Below are 22,392 nucleotides of genomic sequence, written 5' to 3' on the forward strand. Positions count from 1 at the left end.
TGTAACAACATCAAGGATGTGTATATAATTCAATATACTTGTTTCAATGATGCTTCCTCAATGAAACAGAGACTGTTTATTCAGACTGTTTATTGCAAAACTGTTTCTGTACACACAGTTTTTGGATGTTTGCTGTTTCTGTGAAACTCCTACCCTTTATTTCAAGGGTGTTATTGCCTCATGTTTTGTGGTGAAAGAAATCTCTATTTTCTAAAGTCATTGGGGCCTTCCTATAAGCGATAGGTGGGGAAGGCTACTCATGTAATAGAACTGAATTTCTCCTAAAAAAGCTGTGAACTTCACATTTTCTAGTTTTTGTAGTTTATTTAATCTAGTTTTAGGGTTTGGGGTTTTTTTATACTTTGCCATAAGATATTTTAATTAACCATAATTTGGGACAGAAAGAATTAAAAGCATATTTGTTGTCTCAGTTATCAATACAGTAGACATGCTTACCCTGAAGGGATCAACTCAATAGATGGAGAGGCACACAAACAGATAGAATTCAGAATTTGTTAAGAAACAGTGGAAAGTAGATATGCTGTTTTGAATACATATATATCTCTTGAAGGAGATTCTCTATTGCTTCAGATATTCATAAAAAAGTTGAAATATTTAAGCATGGAAAAGACTACTATCATGGTCTCCATTTCTTAGATACTCTATTGATAGAATATTTTTCAGATTTAAGCCCTGAAGAGGTGCACTTAAGCCCCTGAAGAGGGGTATGCATGTCACAAATATCTGCATTTTCTTTTCAGTGGTTTTTTCTGAGCACAGGGACCATTAATTACTTAGTACTGCTCTCCTGTTCAGTCAGATAATGGCCAAATAAAAAATGAATATAAAAGCAACTCATGTTTCACAAGACAGATGGACCTGGCTGAAAAGTTTATCCTAGATGAACAAATCACATTATTTTGCCAAAATTTTGCATCAAGCATTTAAGTCATGCTGGCTTGAACAATGTACTTTTAAACAACCAGGAATGAAGAGAACTGGGGAAAGAAACTTAGCTTTGTTTTGCTCTTCTTTTAGAAGAAACAGTTTTCACAAAGCTTGAAGAATTTTCCTGAACGAGTTAAAATAGCATAAGATGAAGAATTAAATAAAATTAACTTAAAAATCAAATAGCTGTTCTTGATACTTTTGCTTTTAACAGTAAGGAAGCAGTGTTTATGAAACAGAATTAGACTCTAGGAATAAATTAGGCATTGGGAAAACAGGTGGGTGTAGCAGAGGAGCAAGTACTTGGAAAGTGGGGAGGGTAAAGGGGAAGAACAACCATTGGTCACTCTGCAGTGAAGCAAAGAGAAGGTTAACTGGGTGAATGAACTTTGGTGCAACTTAGTCTGTCAGATATGGCCATATTTACAGTTTTTAGAGACTCTTATGCTGGTCTCGTATCTCATAACTGTAAATAGAGATGGTTTTAGCTGTGCGTATTCCCTCACAACTTCCTTCATTTTCAGATCTTTTTTCTCCCCGGGAACTTCCTTTGTACTTATATTAACAGCAGACATTAAGTTTTCCAAGGCTTACAAAGAATGGACATAATCCTTCCTGGGAAGTTTAATGCCTTCATGCGCGACTTCTTGTTTTGTTCATCACATTAGATTTGCTTTTCCTTTCCCTCTTCTTTTAGTCTTCCTAATTTCAAGTCACTTGTATCTCATCTTGTTCTCAGCAGTTATTCCTTCCTAAAGGATTAGCGTATTTGTATGTTATTCATTTTGCAAAACAATGTCAGGCCATATTTTCCCATAAGGTTCTTTAATCTCCAAACTGCCCCTCATTTATTCTTCAGTCTGTCTGTCTCTTGCTCCTCCTAGTATTCCAAAGAAGATGCTTTAAATTACAAAACTAAGGTCTCAACTTGATGCTGGGGTGTGAATGACTTCGTAATTTTGGGGGCAGGGAGAGAAGACTGTTGGGATAATCAGGCATTTGCCTTTTTATTTCCTCACCTAAATTTTTCTCTCTCTCCCTTTTCCCTAACTACAGCATTTGCTTCTGCAGGTAGGTAGCTATATGTCTCTGGAAAGATGTTACCTTTTACACTGCAGAGAATTCATGGCATTGAAACATGAAACATTCTCTGGTTTTATGTGTTTAAAACTGTGCAACGCAGTGCACATGATACTGAAATACTTCCATCCTGGCTGAAACCAAAGGCCCATCTAGCCCAGTATCCTACTTCCAGCAATGGACAAGACTAAATGCTTGGGGAAAAGCATAGAAACAGCATAGTTTGCAAGTCACGTACCTCTTAAGTCGCAGCTGGTGTCCATCTATTTAATAAGCCACAATGGATTTTCCTTTCCATGAACTTATCCAGCTATCCCTTGAATCCATGCAAGTTTTTACATCTACAGCACCCTGTGGTAGGGACTTGCACAGCTCAGATACATGCTGTGTAAAGAACCACCTCATTTTGCTAGTTTTGAATCTCCTTCATATTAGGATTATTTAATGGTCTGCAGCTGTTAAATTAGAAGGAGACTGCCTTCAAAGCCTGTTCACCCTCTCCATGCCACCTGTGATTTAATACATCTCTTCCATTCTTTCACCATCATCAATCACCTTTTTTCCAGGCCAAAGCCCACTTACTCATTCCTCATATGGAACCCGGTCCAGACCTTTGATCAGACTTGCAGCCCTTTCCTCAACCTATCCTCTACAACTGTCTCCTTTTCAAGATAGGGAGAACCAGAACTGCATGCTGTTCAAGATGGCAATGTATCAAGGTTTTATACTGTGGAAAAAACGTGTATCTGTTTGTTCTGGTTTGCCCTCACAATTCTTACCATTTGACTTCGCCTTTGTGCTTGCTATTATCATTGAGCTGTCATTTTCATGGATGCATCCATCATTACTCTTCCCTGAGTTTTAATGGTCAGCTAAATGCTTTTTCTTTTTTCATCATAACTATTCAGAATAACAGTATCATCTGCAAATTTTGTCATGGTGCTTTTCACCCTTTTTTCTGGTTTTTTTGTGAATACATTAAGAAACACAAAGTCTCAGCAGACCCCTAAAGATCACCCCCAGCAGTGGTGACCTCCTTCCTTGTGAAAACTGATCGCTCACCTTTACTTTTCATTTTCTATCTCTTAACCAAGTATTTATCCATGCAAAGAGCTTTTGTGTGGATATTCAGGATTTCAGTGGATATTTAATTCCCTTAAAACCTCGTGATGAAGCACCTTGTCAAAAGCTCTTTCTGGTAACCTAAGCAAATTATTAGCCCAATTTCCCCAGTATACCTGTTTGAAATGTTTGAAATACTTTTACATGCTAGCCAGTATTGACCGCTGCACATATAGAAACAACACTTAAGTTTTGTGGACAGAAAGGCTATTGCTAGGACTGGAGGGTGGGTTCCCTCCAGAGAAATAAATATCATTCTCCATTACCTGTTCCTCCATCTTTACTACTTTATATGCAACATTTTTCATGCATGCCTAGGAATAGGTGTCAGCAGAATACATCACTCCAAATCAGCTGTGCTTCTATGAGCTAGCTGAATTAGTTACTAGTTGCTAGGTGGATGCTCAAAGACCTTTGATCTTAAGAAGCCAAAGTAGGAGCTTGAGTCTTGGGGGTTTTTTGGTTTTCCTTTTCAAAGGTTTCCCCAGAAACTAAATGCTTGAACTAGTGCTGCATTACTTCTGACTGCATACAATTTATTTTCTTCACTGAGAGTCTTAGAGGCCTGTGTAAATTACACTGCATAACCCAGACTAAACATGTAAAACAAGTACAACTGTAGTTTGCACTGATTCAGTTTAATTCAAAGAAAAACTAACAGAAACTTTTCCAGTGAAAACTGCAACTTACAGCAGCTTTGCCTGTTAACATTAAGAACTCAAAACAGGTCGTAAAAGGTGAAATTCCCCTTTGTATACATGTATTGTAGTCAGACATTTCCAAAGCAAAAACTCCAAAACCACTTCAGTTAAAAAGCCCCTGAACTTGGTTATCTGTGCCTCTGCTGTTTTTCTACTTAACACATCACTGCTCAGTGAATCAGTCATTCAAAGTTTTTTGTTTTTTGTTTTAACATACTCAGCTTACGACTGTGCAAATAAGATTCCCAAATCCATTCCTCAGATCAAATAAAGGTAATTACAGAGCTTACTGTGGGCGATTCCCAGTGGGAGGGTGGGAGTGGCCACGGGTGGGGCTGCAAGGTGAATACTGTACATGCACAACAGAGAAAATGGGAATGTACCACACCCATCATAAAACATGCTGCCACAGCCAGCAACAGAAACCATTAGGGTGGATCATCATACACACCTTCTCATAAAGACAGAAAGATGGCATGAGATCCCAAGATGAACTCTCAAGTCACAGGGAGATGAACATGACTCACTGAGAGAGAAAAGGAACGTAAAACAAATTATTAGACTACTGAAGGATCTATGCCATGTGTCCCCCATGTTCCCCCTACATGATGTTCCCCAAAGAGCATTAATAGGGTACACCGCATTGCATACAGCCCTTAAGCTATCAATAGGTAATTCAGGGGAACAGCTTACTATTAATCACATTTATTACACCAGCACATAAGAAGCAAGGAACAGGGACACAACATGTTATCTGTCGGATACAGAGTAGCTGACAATTCCGGACCCATGTTACTTACTATATCATTCAGTGGTTCTCACATTTTTTGAAACATTAACCAATCTCATCTCTTAGCATTTGTCTTCAAAACTGACTGACATTTGCCTTTCAGTTAAAAGTTAATGATGAACTCTAAAAAAAGGGATCTTACAGAAAATATTGTGGATAGCCCATAGACCACTTTGGAAACCGGGAACTAGAATAGCCATAGTAGAAGGGAAAGGGGTATGTTGGAATGTATCAAAAGAACTAATAAAGTGATAGAAGAAAGTAAAGTGACATGGACTTTCATTGCAGGGAGAGGAAAGGAAAGAGGATGGATAAAGGAATACTTAGAAGGAGATAACCTACATAGTGATAGGAGAAAGGGACACTGAAGGGAACAAAAGATTATGGATAAACAGGGCTATAAAAATTGTAAGAGTGAAGCACGGATGCAGGCACTGTGAGGCATAGCTGGAGAAGAGCAGAGTGATAATTCCCTAGTATATTGTCCTAGCTTTCAGCAATCTGCAGTTCATGAATTTTTGAGCCAAAGAAGGTATATCTTTATCTATGGTTCAATTAATGGCTATAGCTGCTTTATCTTTGCTTCTTCCTACGATTTTTTTATACGTCACATGATTGTACTGATAGCTCTGCTATATTTGTTGCATCTATACATTGCCCCCCCCAGACCCGCTGCAGAGGAAAACTTTGCTCTGAATTCAGCGCAAAGAATTCAGTTACATACTTGCTATGATCAGCCCGTGAACACGCTACGCCGTTATCTCTTGTGCTGGTTTGACCTGCCAACCAAGTTGGTTATTCATGAAAGAATCACACAGTTTCTGTATCATATTAACTACTTCAACTCTTGGAACTGTATCTGACTTCATGCTTAGATGTCTAGTATAAAGCAATGAAATTTCATACTCCTCATTCAGGAAACAGCACAATCATTCATCCAGAAAACAGGACAGAGTATGCAAAGAATAGGGTTTTGAAAATACCATCAGAGTTGCAAAGCTGGTAGGGAGAGCTAACATCTTTTTTCATTAGTTAACTGGTGTAGTTGGAAAGATGTATTAGTGTTTATTATGACAAGGAAAAAGGTGCGGGGAAAACCAGGTCCAAATGACAAGCTCATTCACTTTCTTAGCTAATTTTTTCCATGCTTGGTTTCTGTCCAATGCCGAGTTTCCTTTCTGCTGAGCTAATTATATTGGTTCAACACCTGTGAGGGACTTTTCTCTATCAAGGGCTTCCCAAATGATGGGTCTGCCCAGTCTACAAGAAATATATAAGTTCTTAATAGTGTTATCTCACCCATACTGCATGAATTTCTGCCATGTCTTCTATTTCTGCATAAATGAATACTTTTAGCATTAGAGATAAAATACATACCCAGAACGAATAGGATATGCAATGCAGCTGAGGAGAAACCCTATGATCTGGTTTTCTCTATTTTGAGTGAATTGCTACGTACTTGGAGAATATCTGCTGTGTAAACACCACGGCATGCCTACATCTTGAACACTACATGTAATTTTGGTCCTCCCATCCCAGAAAGGTGTTAGCAGAACTAGAAGCTGTTCAAAGAAGCAGGTATAACCAAAAGTCTGGAATGGCTTCAGAATGAGAAATTACTAAGTAAGTTTCAGCCCAGAAAAGAGGAAAATATAACAACAATGTAATAAATCACAATCACAAAAGTCTTCTGCAGGGACAGACATGCCCCTCCTTCCTCACAGTTAGTGTCAGAAGTAACAGATGCAGGATAAAATATAAAAAAAAAAGATAAGTTAAAATGTCGATGTAAGGATCAGAACCTGGACTAAAGACCACAGTGATAGTAACATTGCCTGTATATTTTACTATGTTGCCCTGTGCAGAGAAATGTCCTGGATCTGCTTCTTAACATGTTTTTTTCCATACAATAGATTTAGGACAAATGCCTGCTTTTTTTTTTTTTTTTTTTTTTTTTTTTTAAGTTTGCTTATACAGATAGTTGTAGTATTTTATAAATGTGTTCCTATAGCAGATTAAAAACCTGCTGCAAACACTCCACTTTTCTCTCTACTTACCAGGAAGGACCTGGATGTTGTAGAGCTCCTAACCACTCCTGCTTGAGAGCGCATCTGGACATGGTGGCAATTACCCTAACTCTCTACATAGTACACAGTGATCACCTGGTATTCAGCCTTGCCTACAGGTAGCCCTTAATGAAAAGAAATAAACCCTGATAATTCAGGAATGATCTCTTAAAAAATGGCATCCTTCTCTTACATTAATTCAGTCCCTTGATGTAGGTGACCCAAAATTTTGGTAGACTGCTTAATGGCCTATGATACTGCAGACCACAATCTGTCCATCACTCTTAAATTTCTCAGAGAATTGCTAGATCCAGGCTTCTACATCTTTTGCTATTTTATAATGTCACCATGCTTCTAGCACCCAATTCCCTTTAGTAATATTTGTCTTAACGCACAATCTTAATTTACTACTACATGTGGATGTCATCAATCAATTTACTTTCTCTCAAATCTCTAATGAAAATAATAAATGACATTAGAGTTAATCCTAAACCCTGAAGTACCCCACTAGACAACTTGCCCTGTCTAGATTTATCAAATTAAGTTCACCATTATTCCACTCAAGTGTCAGTTCACATAACAAGTCTCAAATCCAAACTCACATGGAATTATTCCACAACCAGGTCTACTTGAGTAGAATCTACACTTCCATGGGGTTCTGAAAACCAACTACCTACATGTAAACTCATTCAATGTTGTAACATTCAGGTTATTTACATCACTCTCAGAATAACTATTCCATAGGAATTGATTCACATGGAGAGATATAACATCAGGCAAGTGGTAATGCAGCTGTAGCCAAACTTCTTTCCTTCCCGGCAGTTACTATTAAGAAGGTAGCAAACCCATCCCATGTAATATGATGCAGAAAGGGTCTCATGGTTGCAAACTTTCTTCACCCATACTTGAGATTATCACTGTTCTGGCCCTGATGAATTAAGCTTATTTTCCACGTGCTCCCACTAAATATGCAAAAGTTATTTCCAGAGATAGCTAAATGTAGGCAGTAACCACTAGCTACCCATGAGAGAATTGAGCTCAGAACCCTTGAATAAAAAAGCAAAAATAGCATAGTTATATTAAACAAAGACTCACAAACAGATCCAAATTCAGAAAAGAAGAAAATACAGTTCTTAGAAGCTCCCTAAAAGCTATTCAAGTATCCTATGCATACTATAAAGAGAAGCAAGAAAGCAGTAAGAAATCGATGTGGCTAAACCAGAGTTTAGTGCTGTGCTGTGCAGATTAAAATCCTTCTCCTGAAAACATCTTCTGAAAATAGGGCAAGCCTTCGTGACAAGAATGTTAGAGATCAACAAAGCAACCATAGCTATCACCAACCATGATCCAGCACAACCTTCAGTGTCAATCTGTCAGGAATAAGCTTAGAAAGCAGGTCTTGTATTCATTGTAAGCCACAGAAGTTTCTGATTCTCATTAATAAAATCCTTTTCTTCTGTAAGTTTCCAATATAAATAATTACACATAGAAATATTCCTGTATACATGGCAAGTGTTAGTTACAAAATTTTGGTCACTTCCACAATATTTGGAACTTGACATTATTGTGGGGCAGATTTTTAACTATAAACTGAGAAGTGGAATTCTAAAACCTCATGGCTTCTCTGACTCCTTTCTCATAAAAGACTCAGGAAAAAAATCCCAAATAGTTACTTCTTTCTCGCTCTGGAAAACATCAGTGTGATTTGGAGAGGAAAAAGATGATTTAGTGTTTTGGGGTGAGGGCAGAGAAGACAGTAGATCACACAAGCCAGTGTCAAGCAAGGATCAGTAAGCTGCCTAAGGCATGCATGCAGAATGAATTATGAATTGGGGAACATCCAAACACACCTTCCTCTCATGAAAACTGATCTCAGCCCCAAGGGATGGAGAGGGCATTTACAGTAACATACAGCGTTTAGAGCAGTTCAGATTGCTTAGGCGGCCCAGTGCCGAGCTCTGGTGAAGTGTATCACCGGCAAAATGCCCTTCAATATCCAGAAAAGACACAAACCCAAGAATTGTTTAAACTATGGATTGCTGCCACAGGACTCCAGTCATGCAGAGCTAATAGATCAGCTGCTGCTACCTTGCTTATCCAAACGCTCAGCTGAGGTTACAGTTTCTCACTATTTTCTTTTTTTAAAGATAGTTATCTTATCATAGGAGCCTAGGATTGTCACGCAACATTTACAAAAGTAAAAATTACATGGGCTGGAGAGAAACGGTTCCAGCTACATCTAGGATAATCAGATACCTTTTTCCAAATCAAAGCATCATTGTTTTCTTTAACACGTCCTACATCTAGGCAACCCACAATTTCCTTAAGCTCTCTGTCTCCCAGGAACAGTTTACTGTAAATGATTTATTGTAATCCTGATTATTGACAACCTCCACTGACCGTAATTTCTTCTCTCAAAGAAGATTTGTCAGTAAGTGGTCTGATTTCTCTTTGCTAAAAATCTATATTAACAATGCAAAGTGGTGTGGTTTGGGGTTTTTTTTTGTTATATATTCTTTCTACAAAATAAAGTTAGTGTCTCTAAGGGACATTTTAAAAACAAAAAATGAGATTTAAAGAACAGTAACAGCAAAGATTTTTCAGTTTGTTAATTTGGCAGTTTCTACTTACCTGTAGTCATAGCCTGCTGTGATACATATCAGTGAAAGTAAAGTTGCAAATGGCTTTTGGAGCGAGAAGTCTGGATTCCAAGAAAAAATGAGAAAGTCAGAAGTACATGGCCAGAGGTTTTTCTTTCACAGCAAGCTATGTCCACAGCATGCCATTTCTAGGATAAGAGGCAGTTATTACTGAGCTGCTGAAGAATGGTGCTGATCTTAATGTAAACACTGAAAACAGCACTGTGACCGTAGACTTGGGATTTTTCCCCATATGGGAGATCCCTCTGAAATGCATCCTCGACAAAGGCATTAAGTAACCGCCATTAAACACAGATTATCAGCTCGACATTGTTTTAGTACAAGGCTGTTTCTCATTTAATATTCAGTAAAACACTTTGTCGCTATGCAGGGGGGAATTTTTATAGTACTAAAATGGCAGTAAGACTCCTCCTTTCCTACCAGCCTCCATGAGACAGCAAAATGAAATTCATAAGCAGAACCTGGCAAAAGTCTTGGAGAGCAGGGACAATAACAACTGGGTTTTCCTGGACCTTTTGTATTGACTGTCCAAATAACCATGATATATTCACTTTGTTTTCAGAAAGGAAGTCTGATTGCCTTCAGTAAGCAGAGCCAGACCTTACTGACCTGTTGAATTAACCCTTTAGATAATGCTTCTTTTTATCTGTCATAGATCCTAATGTTAAACATAACAAGAACAGAAAAGCTTCAGGCATTATTATACTCTGCAATCAGAGCTTTTTTACTTAGCTATTTTCTTATTTTCATTAATCTGATTTTCTTGAAATCAAGCTCCTCCTTTTTCTTTATTTGTGACCATTTGTCAAATGTCTCTTGCAATGCAAAAGCCATTAGGCAAGAATCCTAACTGTACAAAAGCTTTTAATAAAATTCTAATGCTTAAGACCACAAATTAGGCAGCTGGGTTGAAACATTGCATTATAAAAGAGAGGTCAGATGCTGCTTTGTATAACCTGAAGATAAGTGGGAAACCAGCTCTAAGAGGGCAGACAGTGTGGAACGCTTACAAATCTACACACACATATATTTCCTAGTTGTTTGTTTTCCCACGTGTTTCTTTCAAGATGAGCATCAGTTAGAAGTATATCTCATCATCAGACTCCAGTTAAGCTACTGGGAGAAGAGTCTGCACCTAAGACATTTCTGAACTTTATCTAACATCATTTTTTCCTGACATACTACTATAGCTCTCATACTTGATTTCCAGTCCCCATTGTGCTTTATCTCCTCAGGCAGCGCAGTCTAACTCATCATAAATATAGATTTCTCTTTGAACTATAAGGGCAGAAAAGGTTTTCCACATTTTTAGGTGATAGATCTTTGTTAACCGAACCTAATAAACCCCTCAGTTATTTACCTAACAGCCATTTAAACACGTGGTAAATTAACTCTGGAATTAAAGTGGCTTTTTTTCCCCCGACTTGTACACCTGAAATCTAAACTGAACACAAGACATCTTTACATAGGTGCATGACATAAGAAGAGGAAGCAAGTTCTTCTTTTGTATTTTTACTGTACGGTTACAGTGAACAAGGACTGGGAAAAAAACATGGTAGAAAACAAAATACTAGAAGATTAAATTTATTCCTCTTGATCTGAAGAACACCATCAGATATCTCTCATATATCCAAAGATCAAAGATTGGGAACTTGAGAGGAGATACAACTAACAAAAATAGGTATGGAATGATGAAGTTATTTACATATCTCAGATACATTTAATCATGCAAAACAGAATGAAAAGGCTAAAGGGATTGGTATTAATAAAAAAGCAAAAGCGAAAATACAAGTCTGTAGTAACCATCAGTCTAAGTAATGTTAGCAAAAAGCCCTTTTATTTTATATAGTCCCACTGAAAGCAATTGGGGTGCATTTATATTACAATCTCTCAATAAAGCAATATTGCTAAATTTGCATAACCACAAAGCAATAGTTCATTAACTTATGAACCTATAGAAAACAAAGTAATTACTTATTTTTATAAAAATTGTGTGGTAAATCCATATAAACTCTGTATCACATCTTCATTGTAATTGCACCTACAGAACATTTCTTTAACAGCTAAAAAAAAATAAAAATTCAACTGTATTAGGAATTCTTCAGGATGGGTTATTGTCCAGCTGCATATCTAACACTGTCTAGTCATCTGCACGTAACAAGATGGTTTCTTTTACAGTTTACGTTTTAGAAAATATTTATTGTAATTTGATTTTGTCATAACAGGATTTCTATCTGACGTGGATTTGGTAATGGTTTCATTACTCCAAGATCAATCTACTATTAAATTTTCTTCTTCGGACACTCTGGAAAGGGATCAACAAGACCTCATGAAGACACAGGGGGATTCAGTATCCCCAGTTCAGCAAACTGTGAGTAAGACAGCCCAGTTCTGTTCTATTTCTTCAGAGGCACAAGTTCAGATACAATACTCAGCAATTTCTATACTAAATCTCAGCGTACTTAACTGGTAACAAAGTAAGCACTGAAAGTTTTATTCTTGAAGAGTAGAAACCTGAGTTACTCTTCTGAGTTAGTCTTAAGCTCCACGCTAAATTTCTTATTCGATTGCTTAAAAATCCTATTACTTTAAAAACAAAACAGGCAATCCATCTAGCTACTAATCCAGTAAAAATGCTACATTTAAAGTAATTATCATCCTGTTTCTAAAATAAATAAATAAAAAAGCAGACAGACAGGGAGACATCAGAACCTTTTTGTCTACTCCCTGCCACTAGACGATACCTTCAAGCACTTCAGAATTCCTTGGTACTTTTTTGGAATACAAAGATCTCTCTCCTGTTGCCTGTATATTCATCATGTTTACCTTTCATAACAAAAGTACAACTGAGAATAGTGTTCTTCATCAAACAACAGCAAAATAACCATTGTCATACTTTTATTATGAAAATTTCAGGTGGAGAATTGACAGCACTGCCATTCATACAGCTTTACATCACGAAATACAGGGTTTTTTTAAAATGCTTATTTAACAAAAGATATCATCAACACATGTATTAGGACTATAGAGGAGACCGAAGAAGTAAGAATCAAGAAGTTACGAACTGAGCAGGTTCGTGTTCATGTGAGAAGCCAAAAGTGTCATGAGGTCAGATTTGCTTTCTGCAGGAATCCACGACAGAACAAAACATTAATAGCTTTGACACATAGACCCTTGTGCAAATGAATGAAAAAGCTGTGCCATGTTCCACTCTGCACAAAGCACTGGGGTTTATGCTAACTTCCCTTTGGGACTTGAAATCTGGTTCTTCCATGAAGCCATATATTCCTTTACCTGTTCTCCTAAAATACTGTAAGACCAAGTTGGATTTGGAGGAGGAAGGAGGAAAGGGACCACTTGATAATCTGGTGTGACTTTTTGTGTAACACAGAACATTACGTTTTCCCCTTCACTGAACACAATAACCTGCTCTTGACTTAAGCACGTCTTCTCAAAAGGCATCCAAGTTGTTACTCATCCTTGATGTCAGGGAAAATATGCGTAATTTCTAAGCTGAATGTGTTCGGCTTCATGATCCAGACACTAGTTCTTGTTAAGCTTTTCTCTTCTAGATTAAAGAGCACTTTAGTAGCTGCTATTTTCTTTTTGCTAAAGTGCAAAAGGGAAGGGAGGAGATGAGACAGGAAGAAGGTTAAAATGTCTGCCTAGAGCCTACCTGTCTCACAGAATGAGTGTGGCTATGTTAATGAAAGGAAGTGATGTAACTAGCAACATATCTGGCAGCTTGTAACACCATCAGAGAATGAGATCAAGCTTATTTGACTAAACTTGTATATGACAAGACTTGCACTTATCATATTCCTGTCATTTAATCTTTCATCACTTGATCATACATCATCTTCTCCCTGAAATTGTCAGACCAACTAGTCAATAGTCACCTAAGACGTCCTGTTTTTCCAAGATAGTTCAGTCTTCTCAAAGCTTTTACTAATTTACTTTTGAACAGTTTTGGATACAGAGTAACCAGAAAACCCTTTAGATCTTTTAGGGCTTCTTTGCATGAAGGTGGCTAGGACTAGTAATTTTATACTTCACACCAATAATATATTTTTAACGTACTTTTTTTGTAAATAATGAAAATAATAAAATATTTGCTCGTACTAATCCTAAATAAATGCCGATAAATCATTGCAGGATAATCCCAGCTATAACTGCCAAGCATACGAGTCAGACAGCAGGACAGAAAGGAAGAGTTCAGAGTCTTCTCACAGCCCCAGCCCTGCTTCTCCAGCCCAGGATCAAATTCATGGGAGATATCCTACAAGCCAAGGAATCCACTGTGGCAAGAACAAATTTAAAGCGTCTTTCAGTACTGAAAAATTCAGACGGTACAGTTACGAGGAAAGTACTGTAGGAAATTATGACAGGTTTCTCAAGAGCAGCAGAAACCCCTTTCACCCTTACAAGAGGCAGATCAGCGAAGATGTCTTCCAGGAAGCACATCAAGCCCTCCCACCAGAAAGTTCACCCTTCAAAAATGCTAGAAGCATCGACGGTTTTGAGGGTCTACCAGGATCTACAGGTCCTGATGAGTCAGAGTCATTTCCTACACACATTCCAAACATCTCCACAGAACAACCATGGTGTAACAGCATCCAATACGGCACCACAGGCCAAGATCACGGTTCACAAGTCATGGTCAGTATTTTTTCTAGTTTTTTCCTGTTTTCAATGGCAATAATATACTTTTGGAGTTATTTTCTTATCTCTCAATGTGATTACATGGCCATTTAGTCTCCTGTCAAGTTGCAGGGTAGAGCTCAGGATAGACATCCGAATTGACTTGTCAAAGTTCTCCATTTTATGGCCTTTCCCTACTGAAAAACAGTCATCAGAAAGGTGCACAAGGACAAATTATTTTCCACTAGACACAATACATGAATCCTAAATATCCAAATTCTTCCTGACAACAGGTTTTATATCAGTAGCTGTCATCAACTAGTATTTTCAAGGGACAACAGTTCACAAAACTGTATTTTTCAAACATGAGGACATGTGCACCAGATTTGTTACAACACCTCAGCTGACCTGCATTTTTCTCGATGCAAATAGAAGAGCAACTCTAAGACATCAGTACTACTTAAAATTAAATATAAGATCTGTTTATGGTATGTGCACTGTAAAGGTACCTGGGCTAATTCACATACTGGATAGAGGTGACTGCCTATTTAGGGCAGCACAGAGATCCCTGAAAAGCAAGGTAAATTACACTCCAGTATCTCCACAAGATATCTCTGCTGTGATCCAAAGTGTAAAGCATATCTTCACAATCTAGTACAGACAAAAACAATTACTACATCTGCCAGGAGAGGGCCCTAACCACTGGTTCTAAATTGCTGTGAGGCAAAGAATTCAAGGGTTACCAAAAGAAAGAGGGGTTAAAAAAAAAAAAAAGTCTTAATTGGATTAAGACAATTTACCAGGGAATGGAGGGATGTTGTCAGGGTACATACCTGGGGATTGAAGCCATTCAGGTTAAGGAGGAAATTGATCTAAATCTCTTATTTCCTGGATAAATACTCATCTAGGTCAGATGAGTTTAATGTAAAACCTATAAGCAGTTGATGAAAAAAATTCCCATTTTCTTCCCAAATCCCTGGGCTGCGAGATGTAGAGAATGTAAAGCTAGCACTGCAGGAACCCTTTACCAAGTACGTGTGACTACTCAGGAAAAGGCTGGCTACTTGTTAATGTCTCCACTGGTTCAGTCAGCATGCAACTTCAAAGCTCTTACATAGCTTACATGCTGCTGACAAGTTGACATTTCCAAAAAACTTCATCTTATGGTCATCAAAATAGCATGGACATTTATTAATACTGGACGTGGCATTTGCTTCGTGCCAGGATATCAAATCAAGTCTAATATGTACCCCTACATTAATCTATACCATAAAAGATAGTCATTATGGCCTTGCTTTAAAGCAGAAGGATAAGTGCTACTAGTTCCTTGAAATAATAAGATGTCTATCACATCAGCTCTCAGAAAAGAAATCCTGGCCATCAATGTTAAGTGGGGGAAGGAACCTGAAGTCAGTCACCAGACCTATGGATAAGGATGCTGCTTAAGACACATCATTCCCTGAACTGTTTATTACCAGCTAGAGCTCTATCTAGCTCTCTGCTTAGCATGCAGTTTGTTTGAATTGCTCTTCTAAAGCAGACAGAGTTACCACACACACTGCCTGGCACACTCAGCATTCTAACTAAACGACAGCAATAGTTAACATCCAGGAGTCTGAGCCCTTAACAGAATCAAGCCCTACGTGGAATCCAGGACTAGCAGCTGGGCAGATCTGTGAGAAATTAAGACTTGATCACCTTCTCTATGTTTATTTCCACAGTTGCAGAAATAAATCACATCCTTGTTATATTTCCTATCTCTTGATCAAATGCAGTAGTCAGCCTAGTTTGATTCTTCCCTGCCACCTCCTTCCTGTGCATTTTAGACCTCACCCTCTATGTAATGACAAAACATCAGTGTCAGCTTGAGGTACTGACAGTCTGCAAGATAAAAATCAAGGAGTATGAAAAAGAGAGAGAGACAGAGACACATGTGCACACTCAGGAATGAAAGCTGGAGTATGCAGTTTGTGTATGTAGGGAAAAAAGATAAACAGAAACTGACATTTTCTGAATTGCTCTTTGCTGGAATTTGGACTGGGATTTTCTTTTTTAAAGTAGTAATTATACAAATGCAGGAAACAATGTTTCTTCTTGTACCACTAGAATATAAAACAAATTCTATGTAACTTACAGAATCAAGTGTAAAAAAGTAGTAAGTATAGTGAAAAACAAATCGGAACTAACAGAATTTACTCTATTTTAAATTGAGGTGTTTTCTCCAATAACTCTTTCCTTATACATTTTCTAGCAGGATTCAGACATCAAGCTTAGGACATCCCCACTGGAAGGGCAGCCTGGTTTGTATTGCTATCAGCCTCAAGTGCAGCAGATGTATTGCCCCTCACATCCTTTCCATCAGGTCAGTATAATATGCAGACCAAAATCCCCTGTATTTCTAGCACTATAATGGTATAGTAGTTATGGTAATAATACAAAAAGACAGATGAAACAATACCTGCTAAATTTGTGTTTGTGGGGCCACATTTGTGTACATACATTTTGTTTATGACAATGAGATCTTAAAAGAACCACATCCAAATGCATTTTAAAATGGTCATCCAGGAAAAAAAAAGAAAAAAAAAATTATAAAAATGGAATCTTGGTACTGCTTATTTATATTTTCACCATTATGCTCAAGAAAATTGGTTTTGAAACCAGATAAATTATTAACATAACTGTTGGCATTTCAGGATCCCAGGGAATTAACTGTGTTTTAAATTCAGAATAAAAAATTAAATAGATGTGACTGTATACTTAAAATTCAGACCTAACATAGAAAAACACTTTTAAAGCAAAATTTTAACAGCAAGATGATGCTTGCTTTCCTTGTGCTTGATGGCACACACCTCTTTTGCAATCTTTTGACTGTTACATCATCCCCAGTGAAAGATTATTCAGCTGAAGCATAATTGACAATAATGCTGATGATGCATGAGAATGCACAATATTAAGGTTGTTCTTCCGTAATGTAACCATATTATTAATACTAAAAATGCACAAGAGTAACTGACACCTTGTTTTTCTTGTGTTTAGATAGATGTCATTTGAACACATGTCAGTTCATATTTTCAAAGCAGTATACACACAGTATCTTTGTAAAAACATACATATATTCCTGAATCTTACATGTGATCCTAGTACATATTTATAGAGGTTAGCGAGTGTGGTCTACTGAGCTTTGAAAACTTGGCATAGAGGGAGGGTGTGTATTACAGAAGTAATTTTCATGACTCTGAAATGTCTTTAAATAATTTCCTTTACATATAAATGGTGGTGCTGTTCAATGCATTGAAATTTTCCTCTTTTATGCTCAATTATCTGCAATGTACAAAATTTTCAGTAAGAAAGACATTTGAGGAGATAAAAATATGCTTGAAACACCCTATCTAAAAAACAAACAAACAAACAAACAAACGAAACCCCAGAACTTATTTAAGGTGAGATTAAGACAACGAGGATTTTTCAGATATATAGGCAGAAATCCAAACACAAAAATAGCACAACTACGAGAACTCCCAAGCATTAGAACTGAATTAAGTTAAACTTACAGGAAATTCATATATATAAAATATTTGAACATAAAAGCTCACACTTGAGTTACGACTCCTTTGACTGCAGTGACTGATGACTGATATTGTAGAATCAACTGTACCATCCCATTCAACTTGCTCAAGAAGTACAAAAAATGTGACTAACAGAGCAGTGATCTAAAACTGTGCAAAGAAAACAAAAAACAGGTTGCCATATATTTCATTGAGATTGTTAATTCATATGGTGTTACCAGTCTGAGTCATTGAAATAGTAATCATACCATTCATCATCAAGATTTAGTCCCTCATGAAGAAAAAGAAAGGTTATTTTTGGCATTGCTTCCTTTAATAGGAAATTTAAGTAACTTCTGAAAACAGATGGTGAATGACCATAAAGAACAAGAATAGACATATGTCTAATTTTACGATCATTGATGAAATGAAATCATCCATCACAGATGACTTTTTAGGAATTTCATTTGTTAGAGTTTTGTAAAACATTACTAAGGAAGAATGAAAGTATTCCATACCGCAGTAGTGGATTTTCATATTTTAAGTGTGTATTTCTTATACTTATAAATCCCCCACCCATCTACTGAAACTTAAAGGAAGATGTCTCGTTATTACAGTACATAACTCCTCAGATATAGAGAGGAATAAAATAAGGACTAACTGTATCAAGCATTTGGAGAGCTTCAGGGACTTCTACAGCCTTTCTGAACTTCTAGCGTCTGGGACAGTTAAAATGATCAACAGAATGGTGTGGCAAGGCAGCTCAATAAGCACCCTCAAGTATCAACACTTGCATGAAGTAAACTTCTACAATCAATTTCCTATTACTGTCATCTTTCTCTTCCTGCTCCCTCAGCTGCGGCCAGCCCCTGACAACTAACTGGACTTTGTATTTAAAACAGCTTAGGAACTCAGGGGCACAGAGGTTCTTCTCCAACTAGGTGTTGTGCAAGGACAGACCAATTTGCTTACGGCATCCAGGTACTACTGAAGTTCACATAGTTTCAATATCACAGGCTTTTTGTATCCACTGTCCTCAGTGCATAGCCTTGTAAAGCTTAAAAAGTGTACAGATGCTAAATAGATGTGAGAAGGCATAGATAACATAATGAAGCAGTTCTCTTACATCAAGTAAGGAAATATGGCTAAAGAATAATCTCACTCCTGGCTTTTTCTTTTACCTATCACTCTGGCATTCCACTAGCCAGAATTTACTGAACCTTTTTTTTTCCCCACTATAATGTGGCAAAAAGGTAACTATCTTTTAAGTTCTTATCAACACCATCAAAATTAATTTACTTGTTTTTTCTTGTTAGCCTAAAACTCAATAGAAGTGATAAAAGGTAATAATAAAATTAAACTAGAATAAAAAGAAGGGTGATATTACACTACAATCCTAATTTACAAATTGATTGATTTTATTATTGTTATTTTAGAAGAAAAGGGTTCCAGATGAAGGATTAACTTGCCGCAAAAGCTCTGCTGCAAATATAAACTAGTTCCCCACTGGGACTGCAGTACAGACATTGTGGATGTGCCATACATCTCACACACAGTATAAATGTCAGGTTTGTGTGTTGCTTTAGCAGAAACTCCAGTTAGCTTGTTAATTCATTTCAGTATTTTTTAATTTCTTTATTCATTCTGAAGCAGGCACCCTCCCCCTGTCACTGCTGATTTGATACCAGTACTATTACTATACATTGCCATTAACCACATTCAAAAAACCTACAAAATCAAAGCTGAAATACACCTTCTGGGAGCTGCTAGGCAAGATACAACAAGCACTAAGAGGAAAGTCTTCCATCCACCTGCAGGCTGGCACTGTGACAGATCTCACATGCAGCAGGTTTCTGTTAGACTTTTCAATATTGTGCTTCTTAATGTTACTACAGTAAAAATATGGCAACATGTTCTACTACTCAGAGGAAAAAAACAATGGGTATAAGCAGCCAAAGTCGTAACAGGTAGAATTGCTGCCTGTGTGCCATAATCAGATACTGGGAAATAAAAGAACATGTGATACAAGACTGAGAAGTGGAATAACATCTTTTGCATGAAGCAGCTCCGGTATTAATACTTAGCATTTCAAACTTGAATGGAGCAGTGCAATTTAAATCACTAGGAAGTTACACTCAAGAGAACGGGCCCTTTAGCCTGAAGTGAAGGATGTTCAAGCTACGCCTCACTTTTCATTAGAGGGATGAGAGAGATCAACTCCTTCGTTAATTTTGTCCAGATGATAAAATGGCCTCACCTTCCCCTTTGCTGGACACAACAGAAATGATGACTCATAAGAAAAATTACTTCTTATTGACCTGAAAGAAATAGGAGACACTTACTGAAGTCACCTACCCACCCACCATAAAACACGGACACCTTTCATGCCAGTTGTGCGACTGTAAAACCAGCTCAAGCCTGTCATACCAGACCATTCCCCAGCCTCTGTTCCCTCAAAAAGGAGTAATGAAACCAATAAAACAGAAATAATCCTTCAAACACCCAGTTCTTGCCTTTGGTGATGACATCACAACCAGTCCCATCTTAGTATTCTTTCCTTTCAAAGAGCCACTAAAACCAATAAAATCAAAATTATTGCATGAACTGCCCAGTTTTCTACTCTGGTGAAAAATCTACACACAATACAACAAAGCAGACGGCACAGAACTGCACACGGAAATGAGTTCATGGCTGCTCTGGAGACTGTAGTTCTGCCCAGTATTTAGTTTAACAAGGCAGGACATGATTAATTATGTACATCTCATTTCTTTCACCCTGCTTACTGTAGCAAACAAATTAGTGTACTCAGTATGTTTTTCCACATTCCATTTCAGGCAGTTCAATGTTAGAAAGATAAAAGCAAACAGGCAAAAACTCAAGCAACAACAATAAAATTACTGAGAAACTGAAATAAATTATTCAGAATCCAGAATAAATAAATAGACTATAAACATTTTGCAAGCACGTGATAACCTCTCACAGGCATTTTAAGGGGACAAAGACCAAGAGCAACAGAAGCTATTGGTCCAAAAATAGGAATGACAGTAAGAAACGAAGAAGATGTATAAACTAATTACCAAGGAAATTTTCCCAACAAGTCTCGAAAGCTACACTATAATCTTTCAGAGGAACCATAGAAACCTCATGACATAAGACTTCTAGAGCTAAGCAGTAAAACACTAGAACAGGGCTCAGCAACCTTTGAGTACTAAGGAAGGCACGCAGGTAGATTTTTTAATAGCATATGACATGATTCCTAATTTTGGTCATGCCCTAGCACTGGCATCTGGAAAGATTCATCTGTAAGAGGCAGAAATTCCTCTCACACTGAGCTCTGAGTTCAGTGGGAGCCTTTGCCTCACAGAGAGCCAACTGATGGTATCTAACCTTAGCAGGGTAGTGTTTCTTTGTTCTTGAAAGTTGCTTGCCAGCAGGTTTAAACTGTAATTTGGAAAAGAAAAATATGTGACCAACTGCTGTGTTAAAAAATCAAGAGCAAACCTACAGAAACTCTGATGTAATCAAGGCTATCTATATGTATTATCTTCCCTCTTTCACCTAATTTTTGCATTGGCATATTTCTATCTTGGTGATCGCATGATAGACCAGCCACTTATTTAGTGTGTCTTGAGAGCTGGGCAGGCTTAGAGAGCTCTTCAAGGGATACCTTAGCATTTCAGTCTCAGGTAGCATTCTGCTGCTTGTCCCTAGGGGTGGGGTGAGGGTAACATAAATGCTATCTGATTTTAGGTGTCCTGGCTATTCTGTTTAGCTTTCTGATGTAGAAAATGGGGAAAAAAAGAAGCTGCTTGAGGTGGTGGTTAACAGCACTTAAACTCCCAGCCTCTTGGAGAAGCCTGTTTCTTGTCATTGACTACGAGGGAACCTACACAGAGTAGCCTCACAGCTTCAGCACAAGTCAGGCAATATGAAAACCACCTATGAGAAATGTCTCATATGCCACTCTCCTGATCCCTGGAATGACATGACTAATTTATTCTAAAATAATACATTCACTTTATATATATTCTGATGCCATTTGTCCACTAAAGCTTTTGTTGTTGTTGTTTGGTTTTTTAACTGCCTTGCCTGATAACAGCATATCGAATGGTTGCTTTGGGATGCTATTGTCTTGGGAGTAGATTTTATACACTTTGAATTCTTGCTTTGTTGTATCCCTCTCCACCTAAAAAACAAAAAAACATCACACAAAACCAAACAAGGCTTAGTCAAAACTTCCCTGTTTCTTCCTGTATTTTTAGCGGCTTTACTTAATAGGCTTATTTTTCTGTGGTGCACATTGTTTGAAGTACTGTATTGGGGGGGGTGTTATTATTTATATAAATAAAATTACACCATTCATTTACTTGTCTGCATAGTGCAATGTTCAGGGGAGGCTGAGCAGGCTAAGATACTTCAACTGCAAAAGAGATGGCTGAAGGGAGGTATGCTTTAGGTCTATAAAATTATGAATTATCTGGAGACAATTAATAGGGTACAGTTACTCCCATTTTTCACAAGAACTCAGTAGCATAGCAGGCAATAATAAAAGAAAGCACTTTTTTTACATACTTCAGTTTGGAACACACTACAACAGGATCTGGTAACAGCCAACACATCAGTAAGTTCCTCCTCATACATGCCCCATTTCTTCTACTTCTTAAGCATTAGCTAGTAATATTAATGTTTTCCAATGCCATCCTAGAAAGACTTTAGGTCTGACCTGGCATAACAGCTATTACATGTAGGCAGAGGACAATATTCTCAGAACTTAATAGTTTAATACTGTTACTAAGAAAGAAATATTTTTGAGAGCTTGTTGCTACGTCAAGTAACATC

General features: G+C 37.5%; 1 protein-coding gene and 1 long non-coding RNA gene across 2 annotated transcripts in view; one reads left to right on the plus strand and one right to left on the minus strand.

The window, feature by feature from the left end:
* LOC115347433 overlaps nt 1-22,392 on the minus strand; it is a 63,276-nt gene that overhangs the window by 34,125 nt on the left and 6,759 nt on the right. Inside the window, exon 3 of the long non-coding RNA XR_005933309.1 lies at nt 17,602-17,724. This is a non-coding gene — a long non-coding RNA (uncharacterized LOC115347433). The remainder of the gene's footprint in view (nt 1-17,601; nt 17,725-22,392) is intronic.
* The window catches only part of FOXN1 (forkhead box N1), a 42,182-nt gene that overhangs the window by 8,588 nt on the left and 11,202 nt on the right, over nt 1-22,392 (plus strand). Inside the window, 3 exon segments of the mRNA XM_030028816.2 lie at nt 11,593-11,738; nt 13,523-14,026; nt 16,260-16,370. Coding sequence (XP_029884676.2) covers nt 11,619-11,738; nt 13,523-14,026; nt 16,260-16,370 — 735 coding nt within the window. The 5' untranslated portion in view covers nt 11,593-11,618.

The sequence above is a fragment of the Aquila chrysaetos genome, chromosome 10, assembly GCF_900496995.4.
Source record: "Aquila chrysaetos chrysaetos chromosome 10, bAquChr1.4, whole genome shotgun sequence".
In the NCBI taxonomy this organism is placed as follows: Eukaryota; Metazoa; Chordata; class Aves; order Accipitriformes; family Accipitridae; genus Aquila; species Aquila chrysaetos.